This window comes from Macaca thibetana, chromosome 11, assembly GCF_024542745.1.
Source record: "Macaca thibetana thibetana isolate TM-01 chromosome 11, ASM2454274v1, whole genome shotgun sequence".
Classification (NCBI taxonomy): Eukaryota; Metazoa; Chordata; class Mammalia; order Primates; family Cercopithecidae; genus Macaca; species Macaca thibetana.
In genome coordinates, this window is record NC_065588.1 from 52,305,554 (window position 1) to 52,326,918 (window position 21,365).

A 21,365-nucleotide genomic window follows, 5' to 3' on the forward strand; every position below is an offset into this window, starting at 1 on the left:
TCCTCTTCCTGCTTCTGGGCCTTAATTGGGAAAGCCACAAAGGATACTTTCCCCTCAGTGTTTCTAAGTGTACCTTTAAATATATTTTCCTCCATATAGCAAGTCCCTGGCCTCAAGAGGCAGCCTCAGCTGAATAAGCTGGGACCAGCGATGGATTTCCAACAAGTTCACTCATCCTTTTAGGGTCAAGGCTTCAAAACTAAGTGCCCTGTTCTTCCCTGATTAGTAACATCAAGTGATTTAGGGCAAGTCAGCACTAATAAAGGGAATAAGAAAATACCCTTTTCAGCCCTTCTAACCCTAGTAAACCCTACACTTAGTTGAAAGGACATATTTAAAACTGGCTCTGAGTCTACAAATCTCAACCCACAATCCTGAGATGCTCACTTCATGATATGTGTGTGGTGCCAATTTTAGGCAACATTTTCAGGTAACCATGGCTCACCTAAAGATCCCCAGCTGGGAAAACTCCGCTTCAAGCCATAAGGCTTTTTCTATAGATAGTGAACAAATTTCCTCAGGCTTTGACGGGATAAATGGGGAAAATGGGACTTTAGGAGAGGATATGAATGAGAAATGGTCCCAAAGTCCTGAGTGGTTGTTTTCTTCCCACTGACCAAAGCTGGAGAGGGATCCCTCAGGAGGGTGTGTTCCGGATTTCTTGCCTCAGGCCCAAGACTCCAACCATTTTATAATGGAATCTTTATTTTGTGAAAGTAAGTATGTACATAGCTGGGCAATTGGGTAAAGTACTAATAGGTGGACTTCAGGGATGAATTTTAGGCTTCCTCTCTCTCTCTTGCACTCTCTCTTTCTCTTTCTCTCTCTCTCTCTCTCTTCCATATTTAGGCCTGTGTGCACACATCCATGCATGTTCATGTTAGCAGATAATGTAGAAGGCTACCAGTATGTTTATCCCAATAGGTATGTTCTCTTTATATGTATCTACATATGTGCTGTGTCTCTGTGTGTGTTTATCTACATGTATTTTTATTTCACCTATGTATTTGTGCAGAAGATTGCGGGGAGGAGGGATTTTTTTTAGAAAGACATTCATATCTTTCTTTAGGTATGTTATCTGATTTCAAAAAACATTATGAAAGCCTCAAAAAGCATTTTTACAAAGCAATTTATCAAAAAATTAAATATACTGAGAATAAATTGATCACTTAACAGTCAGTGGACATCAAATAGTAAACATGTGATTGGAATCAGATCAATAGGAGACTTTCTGGAGTAATCAAATTTTTGCTGAATTTAGAAAGTCTAAGGGGCCCAATTCTTCCCTACTAAGATGGTGACCCCCAATTGGCTGGGTAGGTGGTGGAGAAGGACATGGACACTTATTGTCTATGATGCTAGTTCCACACTAGCAGCTATGTAACCTTAGACAAGTAACATAACCTCTTTTGTACCTCAGTTGCCTCATCTGAAAAAATCATGATATTAGCACCTACTTCATATAGTTGTTGTGAAGATTAAATGAAATTATTCAGGCCGGGCGCGGTGGCTCAACCCTGTAATCCCAGCACTTTGGGAGGCCGAGACGGGTGGATCACGAGGTCAGGAGATCAAGACCATCCTGGCTAACACGGTGAAACCCCGTCTCTACTAAAAAATACAAAAAACTAGCCGGGCTTGGTGGCGGCGCCTGTAGTCCCAGCTACTCGGGAGGCTGAGGCAGGAGAATGGCGTGAACCCGGGAAGCGGAGCTTGCAGTGAGCCAAAATCGCGCCACTGCACTCCAGCCTGGGCGACAGAGCGAGACTCTGTCTCAAAAAAACAAACAAAAAAAAGAAATTATTCATTTCAAGTGCATAGAATAAAGCCTGGCACATAGTAAGTATTCAATTAATATCATTAGCTGCTATGATGATTACTAATATTATCATTAGATTCAGGGACAATTCCAGTTGCCTTTCCTGCAGATCCTGAACCTGGCTGGGGGCTCCAGAGAGGACCAGTAGGGAAGAAGGTCTGTCCTGAACATCTGTCCCTTCTGCAGCCCCCATTTTTCTCTCCGCCCTGGCACGCCCAGCCCCAGCCCGGCTTCCTGTGGACGTCAGGCAGTGATGCTCTTCCCCTCAGGCCTAGATAAAAGTAGGGTAGGCAAGGCCCAGCCACTGAGCTCACGGAAGGCAGCACCAGGCATCCAGACTGGCGGGGGCGCAAGGTATGGTGCCCAGCATACAACACTGCCTTGTACATGGCTATGAAGGAAATATTTGTGAAATTTAACTGAATTTTTTTTAAAAGATTAGGCAATGGACAGTAGATAACTCCAGCTCCAGCTTTACCTGCCCTCTTGTTCTCTCCTCCAAGGTAGCGGGGACTCATCTCTGGAGAAGGAGTTCCTCGGGGCCCCAGTGGGGCCCTCGGTGAGCACCCCCAACAGCCAGCACTCTTCTCCCAGCCGCTCACTCAGCGGTAAGTGTAACCTCCTACCACCTCCTGGCAGTAGGCACACCCTTTTGCGTTTGGCCTTCAGTTCACCTTCCACTGGCAACCATTTCCCCGTCGTCACCTCCTACTGGTCTCCTGCTTAGTCTGTAAGAGCAATAAGGAGACCAGTGTTAGGGTTTTTCTGGCTTCTGAAAGGACAGTGAATAGTCACTGGCAGACTAGGGTGGAATTAAAAGAGGTATAGGTGGGATTAAGGTAAAGGTTTCAAAGAGAAATTATGGAATTAGAGAAGCAGGTAGATAGAAATGGTCATCAGGTGGAGTTAGATAGGAAATAGAGAGTAGAAGGACCTCCCCATCTCCCCACAGCCCATTCTCCTACCCAGACAGGGTCCCCATGACTGCTCCTCCCCAGCTGGCCCTAGATCTGTGACATTCTCTAAATGGTTGGAATAGCCAGGAATGTAGGTCGGAGCTAGAGCCAAAGCCTTCTCCTCAATGGTTCCTCCTTCCTTTATCCCTCCTGCCCTGCCTCAGAGTTTTATGGAGGTGGAGAGGGTAGAGGGGTTCAGTCTAATGGGGTGGGAGGGAACTGTAAGCACGTCTGTCTTCCAGTTTTGCTCTTTGGCCTGTTGTCCCCCTTCACTCTTCCTAGGTCCGTTTTCCCGCCACTCTTAACTTGCTGGCTTCTTGCCCAGGGCCAAGCCAGACATCTTTCTTAATGACAAGAGAGTAGAGAAAAAAGCTCCCCTTAGTCGCCTCCTCTCCTCAGTGACAGAAGACATCCTATGTACCCCCAACTTTTTACTTTTTGAGACAGAGTCTTGCTCTGTCGCCCAGGCTGGAGTGCAGTGGTGCGATCTCGGCTCACTGCAACCTCTGCCTCCCGAATTCAAGCAGTTCTCCTGCCTCAGCCTCCAAAGTAGCTGGGATTACAGGCATACACAACCATGCCTGGCTAATTTTTGTATTTTTAGTAAAGACAGTGTTTCACCATGTTGGCCAGGCTGCTCTCAAACGCCTGACCTCAAAAGAATCCACCGCCTCCGCCTCCCAAAGTGCTGGGATTACAGGCGTGAGCCACCACACCTGGCCCAACTTTTTTCTCTTGAAGCCTATTTGCCTGGTGGGTGGGAGAAAAAGTTGTCTCAGATTCCAGCAGGATTCTGGTAGCAGCAGCAGGGATACTAGGGTGTTAGTTCCATTTAAGGCTTGAATGTCTCAGGGCCTAAAGACACCCTCTTAAACTTTAAGAGTGCCATTCTGGGCCGGGCGCAGTGGCTCACACCTGTAATCCCAGCACTTGGGAGGCCAAGGTGGGCAGATCACCTGAGGTTGGGAGTTTGAGACCATCCTGACCAACACGGAGAAACCCCATCTCTACTAAAAATACAAAATTAGCTGGGCATGGTGGCGCATGCCTGTAATCCCAGCTACTCGGGAGGCTGAGGCAGGAGAATCACTTGAATCCAGGAGGCAGAGGTTGCAGTGAGCCGAGATTGCGCCATTGCACTCCAGCCTGGACAACAAGAGCGCAACTCCATCTCAAAAAAAAAAAAAAAAAAAAAGAGTGCCATTCTGGCCTGGGAGCAGCTTCCCCCTTTGCCTCTCTCTATTCTAAACACCATCCCACCCCTCAGCCAACTCCATCAAGGTGGAGATGTACAGCGATGAGGAGTCGAGCAGACTGCTGGGGCCAGATGAGCGGCTCCTGGAAAAGGACGACAGTGTGATTGTGGAAGATTCATTGTCTGAGCCCTTGGGCTACTGTGATGGGAGTGGGCCAGAGCCTCACTCCCCTGGGGGCATCCGGCTGCCTAATGGCAAGCTCAAGTGTGACGTTTGCGGCATGGTCTGTATTGGACCCAACGTGCTCATGGTGCACAAGCGCAGCCACACTGGTAAGTAAGCCAGAGGGTCTCTGGGAGGAGCTCCCAGGGTGGGGTTGAGAGGCAGGGGCAGTGCTGGGACAACAGCAGGGATGGGGCTGGAGGAGGCCATGCAGGGAGTGGGTAGCCTCAGAAAGGGAAGGGTCTCACCCAGCACATTTTCTAGCTGACAAAACGAGGCAGGGTGGGGGTGGGTGCAGAATTTAGTTCCCCTCAATACCTGTAGTTTCCTGGCACTTTCCTCAACTGCTGTTATAAAGAAAAGCTGATATTTTTCTCAGTATATGAGGGAGGGGAAAGTGTAAACTCAAGAATGAGCCAGTGGTCCAATAGGGGTTAGACTCCTGGGTATTCTTTGGGCCCTCCATCTAATAATCAAAAAAAAACAAAACCGGAAAACAAAAGCCTTCTCTTCTCAGCTTCCTCAGGCCTTGGGCTCCTAGGGCAGAGTGGGCCCTGTGGGGCTCAGTTTTTGGTAACAGTCTTTTGGCCTCGTGTTCCAGGCCCCTCTCCCTGCCACACACTTCTAATCTACACCTTCCCCACAGTAAGACCCAAGGGATCCCCAAGGGATCTTGATAAAGCAGGGTTTGTGTGCATTGCACTTCTGCCAGTCAGCAATGTGTTTAGAGCACCTTCCCTTGGGCAAGGTAGGACAGGGTGGGTCGACAGGTTCAGCCTTCCAAGTTCCTCACATGCAGTCCTCTGGGATTTGTTCTTTCACTTGCAGGTGAAAGGCCCTTCCATTGCAACCAGTGTGGTGCCTCCTTCACCCAGAAGGGGAACCTGCTGCGCCACATCAAGCTGCATTCCGGGGAGAAGCCCTTTAAATGTCCCTTCTGCAACTATGCCTGCCGCCGGCGTGATGCACTCACTGGTCACCTCCGCACACACTCAGGTCAGTGACTGTCCAGTGGGATGAGAGAATGAGGCTCCAACACACCCAGTATGTAGAGCTCAGTGACTTCTCTCGTATTTGGGGAGTTACGGTGTCTGTCATTGAGGAGGGGAGAGTATTTACAGAGCAGATAGGGCCCCCTGCCTCTCTCACCCATCCTCTGGGCAGCAAGGCCTCATGGGAAATTTGGGAGACACCTTGATGGGGTATTTTACATCCACCATATTCTGTGACTTGCAGCAAAAGGAATAGGGGCAATGTTCTTGGCTGTTAACAGTCACCCTTCCCTGACTTTTGTTTGTTTTTTGTTTTTTCAAGACGGGGTCTCACGCTGTTGCCCAGACTGGAGTGTAGTGGCGCAATTTTGGCTCACTGCAGACTTGATCTCCTGAGCTCAAGCCATCCTCCCACCTCAGCTTCCTGAGTAGGTGGGACCACACATGCCACCACACCCAGCTAATTTTTGTATTTTTTCTTAGAGACAGGATCTCCCTATGCTGCCCAGGCTTGTCTTGAACTCTTGATCTCAAGCAATCGGCCTGCCTCAGCCTCCCAAAGTACTGGGATTACAGGCGTGGCATAAGCCACTGTGCCTGGCCTTCCCTGACTTTTGTATTTTAGATTGTTGATGCTACAATCCATGCCCTATTACCCCCAACATCTAAGCCCCTGGGAGATCCCTCCTCTCACTCCCATCTGCCCCAGGCCCCACACCTGTCGTCATCTTCACCCTCCTTCCTCCCACACCACCAGAGGTCTTGGGCAACCAGTCTATCCTCTCCTTTACTTCCTACTGGCTCCTGGAAATATCCATGGGCCTCTCAAATTGCAAAAAAGGGAGCCTAGGACTTCCAAATAGGAAAAGAGTATCCTATTTCTGTTCCCTATCCCAAGAGGTTGTCACCTTCCCAGAGGCAAGAGAAAGTCCAGAGGGTGCCTAGAGATCAATGTTTGGAACAGTGCTGGGAAACTGGATTAACAAGGTTTTCTAGCCCAGTCAAGACTGTTTGAATCAATATCTGTCTGAATCAGCTGGACAGATAGCACTTTTTAGGCATTTTACTAAGCTTTAGGCTTTTGGCTTGGACTTGGGAAGAGGCCAGGAGCTGAGCTGGCAAGAAGGAGGGAGCTCAAGATTGGGAAAAGGCAGGAAGAATGGAAGGGAGAAAGAATTAGTAGGGTCTGTCCTTGGAAACTTTCCTGGCTATTTTTCTCTTTTCTTAAACTCTCCTGAGCCAGGATTTAAAGGGACAGAGCAATCATTTCACCACCTTCTACTTTCTCCATCCACTTACCTTGTTTCAGGTTCTCCCACCTTGTAATTGGGACCTCTTTATCTCTATGTATGTGGAGAAACAGGGAGAAAGATCATCGTTGATTCATGCTTTATATCTACAGAGCATTTCACTTATGTTTCTTCATGTGACCCTCATAACAATTCCAAGGTAGATGTGATTATCCCCATTTTGTTGACAAGGGAAATGAAGCTGTTGGGGGGAAAATGAGTTGCGGGTCACATAGCTATTCTGCAGCCTAGCTGGAATCCCATCAAGCTCCGGTGCCAGAAATATGTACTCCTTTTCCTCATAAAAGGGGCTGTTCCTCCTGCTGGTTTGGAACAAGGATGGCTTTGCACCTAGAATTCTTACCAACTATGCTGTGAGGTCAACTGGGTAGATTTTGGATTTTGATCTGTAGATTATTAACAACAGAAGGAGACACAGATATACTGTCAGGTCCCATCTCTGTGAAGTGCTTTCTGTTGCAACCCCTATTATAAGAAAAAAGAGACTGGATGCATGTTCTCACTCATGTGGGAGCTAAAACTGTCGATCCCATAGAAGTATGGAGTAGGCTGGGCGCAGTGGCTCACGTCTATAATCCCAGCACTCGGGGAAGCCAAGGCGGGTGGATCGCTTGAGCCCAGGAGTTTGAGACCAACCAGGGCAACGTAGTGAGACTCTGTCTCTGTTACAAACAAAAAGTTAGCCAGGTGTGGTGGCACACACCTGTAGTCCCAGCTACTAAGGACGCTGAGACAGGGAGGATCACTTGAACCTGGGAGGTCAAGACTACAGTGACCTGTGATCATGTCTTTGTACTCCAGCCTGGGTGACAGAGTGAGACCCCTTCTTGGGGGGAAAAAAAAAGGCCAGGCACGGTGGCCCATGCCTGTAATCCCAGCACTTTGGGAGGCCGAGGCGGGTGGATCACCTGAGGTCAGGAGTTCGAGACCAGCCTGACCAACATGGAGAAACCCCGTTTCTACTAAAAATACAAAATTAGCCAGGGATGGTGGCGCATGCCTGTATTCATTGCTACTCGGGAGGCTGAGACAGGAAAATCACTTCAGCCCAGGAGGCAGAGGTTGTAGTGAGCCAAGATCGTGCCACTGCACTCCAGCCTGGGCAACAAGGGCAAAACTCCATCTCAAAAAAAAAAAAAAAAAGTAGAGAGTAGAACAGTGGTTACCAGAGGCTGACTGAGAAGGGTTGGGAGTGGGTGGACAGGGAGAGGCTGGTTAATGGGTAGAAGATTACAGTTAGATAGGAGGAATAAGTTGTAGTGTTCTACACCATAGTAGAATGACTGTAGTTAACATTAATTTATTGTATATTTCAAAATAGCTAGCAGAGATGATTTTGAATGTTCCCAACACAAAGAAATGATAAATGTTTGCCGGGCATGGTGGCTCACGCCTGTAATCCCAGCACTTTGGGAGGCCAAGGCAGATGGATCATGAGGTCAGGAGATCGAGACCATCCTGGCTAACACGGTGAAAACCTGTCTCTACTGAAAATGTAAAAAATTAGCTGGGCATGGTGTCAGGAGCCTGTAGTCCCAGCTACTCGGGAGGCTGAGGCAGGAGAATGGCGTGAACCCAGGAGGTGGAGGTTGCAGTGAACCGAGATTGTGCCACTGCACTCCAGCCTGGGCGACAGAGTGAGACTCTGTCTCCAAGAAAAAGAAGAAAAAAAGATAAATGTTTGAGGTGACAGATATGCCAGTTACCCCAATTTGATCATTACACATCATGTACATGTATGAAAATATCATATGTATCTCATAAGCATGTATAATTATTATGTATCAATTATCAATTAAAATTTGAAAAATAAGAAAGCAGTTGGAGGATCATTCCTCTCCCAGATGTTAAACCGTTTCCCCAAGGGTCTTTGGGTGGACAGGGACCATGGTGTTCATTTCTTTTTTTTTTTTTTTTTGAGACGGAGTCTCTATCTGTCGCCCAGGCTGGAGTACAGTGGTGCGATCTCGACTCACTGCAACCTCCGCCTCCCGGGTTCACTCCATTCTCCTGCCGAGTAGCTGGGACTACAGGCGCCTGCCATAATGCCCGGCTTAATTTTTTGTGTTTTTGGTAGAGATGGGGTTTCACCATGATAGCCAGGATGTTCTCAATCTCCTGACCTCGTGATCCGCCCGCCTTGGCCTCCCAAAGTACTGGGATTCATGGTGTTCATTTCATCCCTAAAATACAAGGGTTTACAGAGCCTGAGTAAAATGAAGTAGGTTGATTTAGTCAAGGCCCAGTTTTGGCATGGCAGGGTTAAGGGTGAACAGTAATTACCAACTTCCTAGAGATACCTTCTCCTGTCTCCCTGCTCAATAGCAGCAAGATACATCAAATATACAATACCTTGTTTCTCTTCTCTCACAAATATGTCTTAAGAGTTATCTTTAAATAAAGTACCACTCTGTTTTCCAATTTTTTTTTCTTCGGTAGAAACAAGATCTTTATAACCTGTTCTTTTATTATAAGCACACAAACAAAACAACCCAAATTTGGTGTTCTCTTTTTTTTACTCTTGTTTATTTTATTCTCTGTTCTTTTATTCCTTTTCTCTTTTCAGAATTACTCCATCAGTGATGGGCTTTCTAGAGCTCTCTTGGTATCTCAGTGTAGAGAGACAGAAAGACAAAATAATCAGTAAACCAGGCTAGGGCTGGAGGTCAAAATACAAGTAAAGGTCAATGAAAACTGCCCCCTCCCCACATTGGCAGATCTAAGGGCTCTCATTTCTGTCATGCCAGCCCACCAGTTTCCCCCAAACCAAAGCAGATAGTTCATAAAAAGCAAAAAATCCCCTTGTCTGATAAACAGCACTTACATCCGCCTGCCAAATGGAAAGGTTAAACCACAGTCTGGGCCCCAGTCTCTGAGATCCTGCAGTGGGGCCTGCCTGCCTGCTAGGGATGATCCCCTACAAAGTCCCTGGGTCCTCACTGCTTTTGAGCAGCAATTTGGCCATGTTGAACAAGCCCACCACCAGTCTGAAGCCACATGCTCTAGGATTCCCTTGCTCCCATAACTGCACATTATCCCTCATCATCAAATATGGTTCATCTGTTCATGGCTGCAGCTGAAGTTGGGGAATGAAAGACAAGCAGAAGAACTCAGTTTAGCAACATCCTTTCCTCCCCATGCCAGTGTATACTTGCTCTTGGCTGAATCTGCAGAGCCAGGGCACAGCGAGAAGTAGCTCTGATGCCATCTTTCCGCTCTCCTCCAGTCTCCTCTCCCACAGTGGGTAAGCCCTACAAGTGTAACTACTGTGGCCGGAGCTACAAACAGCAGAGTACCCTGGAGGAGCACAAGGAGCGGTGCCATAACTACCTACAGAGTCTCAGCACTGAAGCCCAAGCTTTGGCTGGCCAACCAGGTAGAGCTGTTGACGTACTACTGGGGAGTTAAAAGGGGATGGTGAGAGGGAGTGCTGGACAAGGGTGACTCCAGTATCTCCCGCACTGAGGGATGAAGTCTGTGGAACAGGGGATGGTTATCCCAGTAAATCTGCCAAACACCCCATTCTAGGTACCCCAGTTGGTGCAGAGCCTTGTCTGTGGTGGGTGCTTTAGGGAGATCGAGAGGTAGGGGAAGTTTGGGTCTATATCCTTGGCCTAATGGGAGAGAGAGAACACAAGAAGTAACCAAGGGCCAGATATGTATGATTGTCCCCAAATGATCTGAAATGTTGCTGGAGTGAGCTTAAGGTAGGTTAAACAGAGCCCAGTTTCCCAGGCATCTGGTATGACCTTCCTTGGTTACTGACCTGCTGGTTTTCTCCAGAGAAAGGCTGTGGGGCCAATGCCACCCCTACTCAACTGCTACTACTTGTCCTCACCTCCTTCCCACTAGGTGATGAAATACGTGACCTGGAGATGGTGCCAGACTCCATGCTGCACTCATCCTCTGAGCGGCCAACTTTCATTGATCGTCTGGCCAACAGCCTCACCAAACGCAAGCGTTCCACACCCCAGAAGTTTGTAGGTAAGAGTCCAGTTGGAAAGAGGTATCAGCTTTAAGCCACAGCTCAAATAAATCTGAGCTGTGTGGTCTGGAGATTTGGTTTAGGGAAAGAAAGCAGTCTGGTGGGCCGGGCGCGGTGGCTCACACCTGTAATCTCAGCACTCTGGGAGGCCGAGGCTGGCAGATCACGAGGTCAGGAGATTGAGGCCATCCTGGTTAACATGGTGAAACCCTGTCTCTACTAAAAATACAAAAAATTAGCCGGGCGTGGTGGCAGGCGCCTGTAGTCCCAGCTACTCGGGAGGCTGAGGCAGGAGAATGGTGTGGACCCGGGAGGTGGAGCTTGCAGTGAGCCAAGATCGCGCCACTGCACTCCAGCCTGGGCGACAGAGCGAGACTCCGTCTCAAAAAAAAAAAAAGGAAAGAAAGCAGTCTGGTGGGCTCTGTTACTCAAAATCTATCCTCAGGACAGGAGGAAAGTAAAGAGGGAGGATGTACTCAAAGAGAGTGGAGAAGGGTTGGCACTGAAGACTTGTGGTGGTTTTAAGGCACAGGGTTGAGGGATCGGGCTGTCTCAGTTTTTTTTTGAGACGGAGTCTCGCTCTGTTAGCCAGGATGGTCTCGATCTCCTGACCTTGTGATCCACCCACCTCAGCCTCCCAAAGTGCTGGGATTACAGGCGTGAGCCACCGCACCCAGCCCAGGCTGTCTCAGTTTTTAAGAATAACAAGAACTTCAGTCTGTGTGGACCCTTAGAGAGTCAGAGAGAGGAAATAAGTATGTGGTTCCCCCTATCCCCAGCACTAGTCATTAGCTCTCTAAGGACCTGGAGCTTTATGGAGAGTAAGAAAATGAAGTATTACAAATCAGTGGCCTGGGACTGAGTCCTTCTCTAAGATTACAGCCTAGAGTCAGAGAGCAGTCCCCCAAAGGACCTGACCCTGGGAAAGTAAATGCAGCATAGTAAATAATGTTACACCCAGCCCTGCAAGTAGGAAAACAAAGAATCCTGAGGAGAGTGTAGGAATTCTCCAAACCCAGCCCTGCTGAGTTCCTCTTCTCCACAGGCGAAAAGCAGATGCGCTTCAGCCTCTCAGACCTCCCCTATGACGTGAACTCGGGTGGCTATGAAAAGGATGTGGAGTTGGTGGCACACCACAGCCTGGAACCTGGCTTTGGAAGTTCCCTGGCCTTTGTGGGTGCAGAGCATCTGCGTCCCCTCCGCCTTCCACCCACCAATTGCATCTCAGAACTCACGCCTGTCATCAGCTCTGTCTACACCCAGATGCAGCCCCTCCCTGGTCGACTGGAGCTTCCAGGATCCCGAGAAGCAGGTGAGGGACCTGAGGACCTGGCCGATGGAGGTCCCCTCCTCTACCGGGCCCGAGGCCCCCTGACTGACCCTGGGGCATCCCCCAGCAATGGCTGCCAGGACTCCACAGACACAGAAAGCAACCACGAAGATCGGGTTGCAGGGGTGGTATCCCTCCCTCAGGGTCCCCCACCCCAGCCACCTCCCACCATTGTGGTGGGCCGGCACAGTCCTGCCTACGCCAAAGAGGACCCCAAGCCACAGGAGGGATTATTGCGGGGCACCCCAGGCCCCTCCAAGGAAGTGCTTCGGGTGGTGGGCGAGAGTGGTGAGCCTGTGAAGGCCTTCAAGTGTGAGCACTGCCGTATCCTCTTCCTGGACCACGTCATGTTCACTATCCACATGGGCTGTCATGGCTTCAGAGACCCTTTCGAGTGCAACATCTGTGGTTATCACAGCCAGGACCGGTACGAATTCTCTTCCCACATTGTCCGGGGGGAGCATAAGGTGGGCTAGCAACCTCTCCCTCTCCCCTCAGTCCACCACTCCACTGCCCTGCCTACAGGCATCGATCCCTGTCCCCACCATTTCCCAAGGAGTTTTGCTTTGTAGCCCTCACTACTGGCTACCTGACCTCACGCCTGACCCTGACCCCTCCTCACCTATTCTCCTCCTCTATCCTGACCGATTTAAGCATTGTGATGAAACAGGTCTTTTGCTTATGTTTTTCCTTTTTCTCTTCTCTCATCCCAACATACTATTTATTAATTAGTTGATTTATTTTTGCCTTTTTTTTTTTTTTAACTTATATCAGTCACTTGCCACTCCCCCACCCTCCTGTCCACAGCTCCTTTCCACTTTAGGTCAATTTTTCTCTTTCAGATCTTCCAGCAGCCCCAGGGGTAGGAAGCTCCTCTTAGTACTAAGAGACTTCAAGCTTCTTGCTTTAAGTCCTCACCCTTTACATTATCTAATTCTTCAGTTTTGATGCTGATTTACCTCCCCCCAGCCCTACCTTAGCTCTGTGGCATTATATCTCCTCTCTGGGACTCTTCAACCTGGTACTCCATACCTCTTGTGCCCTCTCACTTTAGGCAGCTTGCACTATTCTTGAATGAATGAAGAATTATTTCCTCACTTGGAAGTAGGAGGGGCTGAAGAAATTCTCCCCAGGCACTGTGGGACTGAGGGTCCTCTTGATGTTCCCCTGGTAATATGAGTTCTCAAAGCCTACATTCAGGATCTCCCTCTAGGATGTGACAGATCTGGTCCCTCTCCTTGAACTACCCCTCCACACGCTCTAGTCCCTTCAACCTACCGGTCTATTCAGTGGTGGCTTTTCTCTCCTTGGAGTGCCCCAATTTTATATTCTCAGGGGCCAAGGCTAGGTCTATAACCCTCTGTCTCTGACACATTGGGAGCCTCAGGTGCCTAATTGGGAACCAGGGCATGGGAAAGGGGTGGGTCAAAATTCTTCTCTTTCTCCTCCACCTCTCAAACTTCTTCACTATAGTGACCTTCCTAGGCTCTCAGGGGCTCCTTCAGTCCCCATCCTATGAGAAACTAGTGGGTTGCTGCCTGATGACAAGGGGTTATCTCAGCCCCTCAGTCATGCTGCCTTCTGCTGCTCCCTCCCAGCAGGGTTCACCCTCTCATTCCCGGGCTCCTGGGCCCTGTTCTTAGGATCAGTGGCAGGGAGAAACGGGTATCTCTTTTCTCTCTTCTAATTTTCAGTATAACCAAAAATTATCCCAGCATGAGCATGGGCATGTGCCCTTCACCCCATTCCACCCTTGTTCCAGCAAGACTGGGATGGGTACAACTGAAATGGGGTCATCCTTTACTACCCCCTTCTACACTCAGCTCCCAAACACAGGGTAGGAGAGGGTACTCCTGGCTACTGCAGAGACCCCTGGCTATTTGAGTAACCAAGGATTAGTGAGAAGGGGCAGAAGGAGATACAACTCCACTGCAAGTGGAGGTCTCTTTCTACAAGAGTTTTCTGCCCGAGGCCACAGCCATCCCACTCTCTGCTTCCTTGAGATTCAAACCAAAGGCTGTTTTTCTATGTTTAAAGAAAAAAAAAAAGTAAAAACCAAACACAACACCTCACAAGTTGTAACTCTTGGTCCTTCTCTCTCTCCTTTTCTCTTCCCTTCCTTCCCCTTCCATCTTTCTTTCCACATGTCCTTTCCTTATTGGCTCTTTTACCTCCTACTTTTCTCACTCCCTATCAGGGATATTTTTTGGGGGATGGTAAAGGGTGGGCTAAGGAACAGATCCTGAGATTAGGGCCTTAAGGGCTCTGAGAGGAGTCTACCTTACCTTCTTATGGGAAGGGAGACCCTAAAAAACTTTCTCCTCTTTGTCCTCCTTTTTCTCCCCCACTCTGAGATTTCCGCAAGAGAACCAGATTGGCAGGGAGAAGCATTGTGGGGTGATTGTTCCTCCTTGACAATGTAGCAATAAATAGATGCTGCCAAGGGCAGAGAATGGGGAGGTTAGCTCAGAGCAGAGTGGTCTCTAGAGAAAGGAAGAATCCTCAACGGCACCCTCGGGTGCTAGCTCCGTTTTAGAATGTCAGCAGAGCTGAGATTAATATCTGGGCTTTTCCTGAACTATTCTGGTTATTGAGCCTTTCCTGTTAGACCTACCCCCTCCCACCTCTTCTGTGTCTGCTGTGTATTTGGTGACACTTCATAAGGACTAGTCCCTTCTGGGGTATCAGAGCCTTAGGGTGCCCTCATCCCCTTCCCCAGTCAACTGTGGCACCTGTAACCTCCCGGAACATGAAGGACTATGCTCTGAGGCTATACTCTGTGCCCATGAGAGCAGAGACTGGAAGGGCAAGACCAGGTGCTAAGGAGGGGAGAGGGGGCATCCTGTCTCTCTCCAGACCATCATTGCACTTTAACCAGGGTCTTAGGTACAAAATCCTACTTTTCAGAGCCTTCCAGCTCTGGAACCTCAAACATCCTCATGCTCTCTCCCAGCTCCTTTTGCATAAAAAAAAAGTAAAGAAAAAGAAAAAAAAATACACACACACTGAAACCCACATGGAGAAAAGAGGTGTTTCCTTTTATATTGCTATTCAAAATCAATACCACAAACAAAAAAATTTCTAAGTAGACACTTTTCCAGACCTTTGTTTTTTTTGTGTCAGTGTCCAAGCTGCAGATAGGATTTTGTAATACTTCTGGCAGCTTCTTTCCTTGTGTACATAATATATATATATAAATATATATATTTTTAATCAGAAGTTATGAAGAACAAAAAGAAAAAATAAACACAGAAGCAAGTGCAATACCACCTCTCTTCTCCCTTACTCTTAGGGTTTCCTTTGTAGCCTATGTTTGGTGTCTCTTTTGACCTTTACCCCTTCACCTCCTCCTCTCTTCTTCTGATTTCCCCTCCCCCACTTTTTTAAAGAGTTTTTCTCCTTTCTCAAGGGGAGTTAAACTAGCTTTTGAGACTTATTGCAAAGCATTTTGTATATGTAATATATTGTAAGTAAATATTTGTGTAATGGAGATATACTACTGTAAGTTTTGTACTGTACTGGCTGAAAGTCTGTTATAAATAAACATGAGTAATTTAACACCTCTGGTTGTTTTTGCAGACTTCCTTCGCCTTGATTTTCTACTAAGAGGGAGGGGTCCTCCTTGCAGTATGTTATACCAACTACTGAACAGTTTAGGAGGTGAACAAAAACGAAGAATTTTCAGCCTAGACTGGGAAATGGAGGAGATTTTCCTACCAGAAAGGAGTGCCTTCAGGATAGGAGAGAAAGTCTGACTTGCCTGTCTACCCAAAGTAGAAATTAATCAAACATTTGTTGAGTACCTACTGTGCACAAAACACATTCTATGCCCAGGGTAAAATAATGTGAATGATGATAATCATAGGGTCTACCACTGCTTGAGCATCTCATAAATGCTAAGTACTCATTGAATTGTAGAAACACCTACAAAAGGATGATCACAATTATTCGTGAAAAAATAAAAGCCCAAGAGAGAATAAATACCTTGTCCAAGGCTCATCAGCCAGTAAGTGACAGAACCAGAATTTGAACCCAGGGGCGTGTGACTCCAAAGCATGTGCTCATCCCTTTACACCAGGAAATGCAGCCAGTGAAACCCCTAAGCTAGAAAAATCCAAAGTAGGAACATCAATTTGTTTCTGTCTTAAATAGTAACTATTTTCTGTTCCCTTTACTCTGAACTTTTTTCTGTTCTCTTCCATCTACCTCATTGCTATTCCATATAGTAATGTCTGCCTTCTGTTTTCCATGAGATTACAGTGAAGTGACTCCTATCTAGAGTCTATTATTTTCCATGTCCCATTGAAACTGGCAAATTCAAAGTCAAAACAGACAGGAAAGCTGGGAGTGGTGGAGCACACCTGTCATCCCAGCTACTTGGGAGGATCACTTGAGCCTAGGAGTTTGAGAACAGCCTCAGCAACACTGGGCAACACCATCTCTACAAGAAATTTTAAAATTAGCTAGGCACTGTGGTACATGCCTGTAGTCCCAGCTACTCGGAAGGCTGAGACGGCAGGATCACTTCAGCCCAGGAGGTCGAGCCTGCACTGAAGTGTGATCACGCCACTGCAGCCTCCAGACCCATCTTAAAAAAGAAAAAAAAGGGCTGGGCACGGTGGCTCACGCCTGTAATCCTAGCACTCTGTGAGGCCAAGGCAGGCAGATCACGAGGTCAGGAGATCAAGACTATCTGGCCAACATGGTGAAACCCCATCTCTACTAAAATACAAAACATTAGCTGAGCATGGTGGCATGTGCCTGTAGTGCCAGCTACTTGGGAGGCTGAGGCAGGAGAATCACTTGAACCCAGGAGGCGGAGTTGCAGTGAGCCGTGATCAAGCCACTGCACTCCAGCCTGGGCGACAGAGCAAGACTCCATCTCAAAAAAAAAAAAAAAAAGGCTGAGCACAATGGCTCACACCTGTAATCCTGGCACTTTGGGAGGCCGAATCAGGTGGATATCCTGAGCTCAAGAGTTTGAGACCAGCCTGGGCAACATGGCAAAACCCTGTCTCTACTAAAAATACAAAAATTAGCTGGGGCCGGGTGCAGCGGCTCACACGTATAATCCCAGCACTATGGGAGGTTGAGGCGGATGGATCATGAGGTCAAGAGATCGAGACCATCCTGGCCAACATGGTGAAACCCTGTCTCTACTAAAAATATAAAAATTAGCTGGGCATGGTGGTACACACCTGTAGTCCCACCTACTTGGGAGGCTGAGGCAGGAGAATCGCTTGAACCCAGGAGGCAGAGGTTGCTGTGAGCTGAGATGGCGCCACTGCACTCCAGCCTGGGTAACAGAGCAAGAGTCTGTCTCAAAAAAAAGAAAAAAAGGCCGGGCGCGGTGGCTCAAGCCTGTAATCCCAGCACTTTGGGAGGCCGAGGCGGGCGGATCACGAGGTCAGGAGATCGAGACCATCCTGGCTAACACGGTGAAACCCCGTCTCTACTAAAAATACAAAAAGAAATTAGCCGGGCGTGGTGGCGGGCGCCTGTAGTCCCAGCTACTCCGGAGGCTGAGGCAGGAGAATGGCGTGAACCCGGGAGGCGGAGCTTGCAGTGAGCCGAGATCGCGCCACTGCACTCCAGTCTGGGCGACAGAGCGAGACTCCGTCAAAAAAAAAAAAAAAAAAGAAAAAAGAAAGTAAGAAAACAGATTTTAGCACCAAAAAGTGGGTTAAAGTTTAAAAGAAACCATGATGCCTGATGGGTTGCTGGAGGGAAGGTGAATCTGGTGTGTTCAGACTCTAGAGTGAGTCATGAACGAACAATGGTTTCCATCTGTACCATCTTGGGTCTCAATGCTAGGAGGCCCCCTTGCCACCCTAGTGTCTTCAGCTTTGGAGACAACTGGGTGGTTGGCTGTCTGTGGACAGCCATTCCTGCTCAAGGCTGAAGCTTTCTTTTTTTTCTTTTTTTTGAGACAGAGTTCTGCTCTGTTGCCCAGGCTGTAGCACAGTAGCCCAATCTCGGCTCACTGCAACTTCCGCCTCCCAGGTGCAAGCAATTCTCTTGTCTCAGTCTCCCGAGTAGCTGGGATTACAGGTGTGTGCCACCAGGCCTAATTTTTGTATTTTTAGTACAGATGGGATTTCACCATGTTGGCCAGGCTGGTCTCAAACTCCTGACCTCAGGTGATCTGCCCGCCTTGGCCTCCCAAAGTGTTGGGATTACAGGCGTAAGCCACTGCACCCAGCCTAAGGCTTAAGTCTTTCTGATGGCTCTCCAGAGGTAAATGGAGTTTATACACAAGAATCTTTCACTTAGGGGTCAGACTCACTAATCAGTGGTGAAATAACTTTCATGGTTTTTGATCAGCATTTATTAAAATAAAATAGAGAATAGAAAAATATAAAATAGAGAATAGAACATACCAGCACACCTATGACAAGGGTAAGTATCGTTTCATGAAGCTTGTGTTTCAGTTCTGCATGTGCATGTAATCATGTTTGTGTGTACCGGGTACCAGTGTAAAATGTATTCGTGTTGAAAAACGTTTAAGTCATTAGTCCAGGCTATTTCCTCCACCCACTTGTTAGGTGACATACAGCATAGTACAGCGGAGCCAGAATACCTACTGCACCTCAATTCTTCAATCTTTTTTTAAAAATTGATTTATTTATTTTTGAGACAGAGTTTCGATCTTGTTACACAGGCTGGAGTGCAGAGGCTCACTGGAACCTCCGCCTCCCAGGTTCGATTCTCCTGTCTCAGCCTCCTGAGTACCTGGAATTACAGGTGCCCACCACCACACCTGGCTAAATTCTTCAACTTTTAAAGTGAGGATAATAATAGTACCTGCCTACAGGCTTGCTCAAAGTTAAATGAGTTAATATTTATAAAGGCGCTTACCACAGTGCCAGTCACTGTGCCAACAGGGTCCAGAGATTAAAAAATGAATGAGAAATAGCCCCAGCCTCAATGCACTTCATTGTGGGGTTTTCTCCATATTGGAAGGAGGGATTCACAAAATGCTTGTTTCCTCTCAGGCCTTCCTCTTCGTAATCCTACACCTACCTAGTAGCAGGACTGTCAGAGAAATGAGCCCAGGGCGTCCCCCGGTGGCGCAGCGCCGCCTTCGGTCTAAGGACTTGGGGCCAGAGGCGCCTCTTGGCTTCGCACTACAATTCCCACCAAGCATCTCTCCCTCTCTGGCCTCTAATAAGGAGTGCGCCTTGTGGTCCAGCGTCGGGCAACTTCCACGCCTACCGTCGCGTAAACCGGAAAACTGCGTCGTCCAGCATTGCGTCCGGTGCGGCGCGGCGCAAGGCTTGCTGGGAGACACATAACCTCGATTTTCTTCCGCCAGCCGGCTAAATAGTCCCATGTGCACATTGTTCCACAGATAAATAAACACTAGGAACGCATTTTCACCCTAGATTTCAGCAGAAATGCTGAATATAAGGGAATATTTGAGTAAAGTGAGTTGCTATTCTTGACGCCCGTCTCCTAAGGATTCTCCCGGTGTGCGCGTAGGGATCTCATGCTATATAAGAGGGCTCTGCCAGGCACCGCCTCCTCTCTTCGGTCCGTACGTCCGAAATGGTGGGTCCTGTCGCGTGGTGAGAATGGGGGTTCGGGTGCAGACCCTGGGATTGTGGGGATTTGAAATCCTGGAACACAGCTGAGGGGTGGACAGTGTACATTTGCTCTGAGGCTTGGCGGGATTTGCGGAGAAACAGGAGATCCGAGCGGCGCCTTCCTGTAGGCTCCCGGTGCGGCCTGTGGCCTGAAAGGGGCTGAGGCTGGGTAAGTTGCGCCGCCTTCCTAACAGGTTTTCCGTCCTGATGCAGACAAAGAAAAGAAGGAACAACGGTCGTGCCAAAAAGGGCCGCGGCCATGTGCAGCCTATTCGCTGCACTAACTGTGCCCGATGCGTTCCCAAGGACAAGGCCATTAAGAAATTCGTCATTCGAAACATAGTGGAGGCCGCAGCGGTCAGGGACATTTCTGAAGCGAGCGTCTTTGATGGTGAGTGGATCACCGGCTAGAACTGCTTGAGGATCCCAGTACCTTAAAAGCCTTCACCCAACCTCGCCCTTCTGCAGGCTCTGTTCGTTGGAGCCCCTCAGGCACTTTCCACGTATGTAAGGTTGTTGCTGGTAGAAAAGAATATTATGTGCTCATGTTTGTCGTTTTGATTCTTTTCCGGGCAGAAGGTTAGTTTTTGTGATAGAGCGCACAGCCTTTACTCTGAGGTAAACGTTTGTCTGTTTCGGTTATGAGATTCCAAAAACTAGAAACTTGGTAAATTTGACAATTTTTATACTATGATTATTTGAGTACTTGTGAAAATGTACAGGTGAGGAAGAATGTCTTCAACGTTTCGAGAATGGAGGCAGTCTAGTTTGGTGTGAAAGGATGATGTTTGGAGCCATAAGAACGTCGCTTTGTTTCTTTTCCTTAAGTTATTTTTATAGAAAGAGCAAGGTTCAGGGTAGGCATTAGGGCGGGTGTAGCTGTAGAAGGAACTGGATTATTGGTTTATTGCATCTAGAGTGTCAGTCTGGTCTTTGTAGTGTCAAGATGAACACATGTGCTCAAGAACAGGGGCTTTGGGGGTGCTTTTATGTGCGGGACAGGCATTTAAATAGGTTTAGTTTTAATTGACGTGAACATGTAAGATCATGTAACAAAAAAGCAAGGTAGGTGTATAATACTAGTATAACTCTATTTTCTATTCCTTAGCCTATGTGCTTCCCAAGCTGTATGTGAAGCTGCATTACTGTGTGAGTTGTGCAATTCACAGCAAAGTAGTCAGGAATCGATCTCGTGAAGCCCGCAAGGACCGAACACCCCCTCCCCGATTTAGACCTGCGGTGAGTATTTAAAAAGAATGGAAGCCAGGGGAGTGTTGGTTTAAAAAATTTCATTCTGGCGGGTCACGGTGTCCTATGCTTGTAACCTCACACTTTGGGAGGCCGGGGCAAGAGGATTGCTAGAAACCAACAGTTCAAGACCCCATGTTTTCAAAAAATATTTAGAAGGAAGCCAAGCATGATAGTGCGAACCTATAGTCCCGGCTGCTCGAGAGGCTGAGGCAGGAGGGTCACTTGAGCCCAGGAGTTTGAGGTTGCAGTGAGCTACGATTATACCACTTGCACTCCAGCCAGGGCAAAAGTGAGACCTTATCTCTTAAATAAAAAAAAGTTGCATCCTCCTGTGGTGCAGGGGATATAAGATTAAGGTCTCTGCCTCAGGTTTAGCTGTAAGGCAGGTGAGACCCACACCTGAACATGCTTAGAGACACGGCAGAGTAGTGTTCTCCCTCCACCTCTACCAGCTTCCCATGCATTTGTAGCTTGAATACATTGTTAGTGAGAGGATGGTGATCAAGTTCTTTCGGGAAGGGAATCTTGAATCCATGGGTTTTAATTTACTGTTTTGTTTCTTTGTCTTTCAGGGTGCTGCCCCACGTCCCCCACCAAAGCCCATGTAAGGAGCTGAGTCCTTAAAGACTGAGACAGACTATTCTCTGGAGAAAAATAAAATGGAAATTGTACTTAATATCGCATGTTAAGTGTATCTGTGCCAGATAGGGTGGGGGTT

General features: G+C 47.9%; 3 protein-coding genes across 10 annotated transcripts in view; 2 read left to right on the top strand and 1 right to left on the bottom strand.

Moving 5' to 3' along the window:
* The window catches only part of IKZF4 (IKAROS family zinc finger 4), a 32,086-nt gene extending 16,714 nt beyond the window's left edge, over positions 1-15,372 (top strand). For 4 of the 7 annotated variants that reach the window (XM_050749141.1, XM_050749144.1, XM_050749143.1 and 1 more), the window contains 7 exons: positions 623-716; positions 2,323-2,427; positions 4,043-4,303; positions 5,022-5,189; positions 9,722-9,871; positions 10,348-10,479; positions 11,526-15,372. In XM_050749141.1, coding sequence (XP_050605098.1) covers positions 623-716; positions 2,323-2,427; positions 4,043-4,303; positions 5,022-5,189; positions 9,722-9,871; positions 10,348-10,479; positions 11,526-12,286 — 1,671 coding nt within the window. In that variant the 3' untranslated portion in view covers positions 12,287-15,372. The remainder of the gene's footprint in view (positions 1-622; positions 717-2,322; positions 2,428-4,042; positions 4,304-5,021; positions 5,190-9,721; positions 9,872-10,347; positions 10,480-11,525) is intronic. The other 3 variants (XM_050749145.1, XM_050749146.1, XM_050749147.1) reach the window with 1 other exon arrangement.
* The window catches only part of PYM1 (PYM homolog 1, exon junction complex associated factor), a 233,812-nt gene that overhangs the window by 123,736 nt on the left and 88,711 nt on the right, over positions 1-21,365 (bottom strand). The gene's annotated exons all lie outside the window — the stretch shown is intronic.
* On the top strand, positions 19,047-21,323 carry RPS26 (ribosomal protein S26). Of its 2 annotated transcripts, XM_050749208.1 has the most exons (4): positions 19,047-19,361; positions 19,610-19,787; positions 20,505-20,635; positions 21,220-21,323. In XM_050749208.1, the coding sequence occupies exons 1-4, from the start codon at positions 19,359-19,361 to the stop codon at positions 21,253-21,255; spliced, it is 348 nt and encodes a 115-aa protein (XP_050605165.1). In that variant the 5' UTR covers positions 19,047-19,358; the 3' UTR covers positions 21,256-21,323. The 2 variants fall into 2 exon arrangements, with proteins under 2 accessions (XP_050605165.1, XP_050605164.1); XM_050749207.1 differs by lacking the exon at positions 19,047-19,361 and having other exon boundaries at positions 19,572-19,787.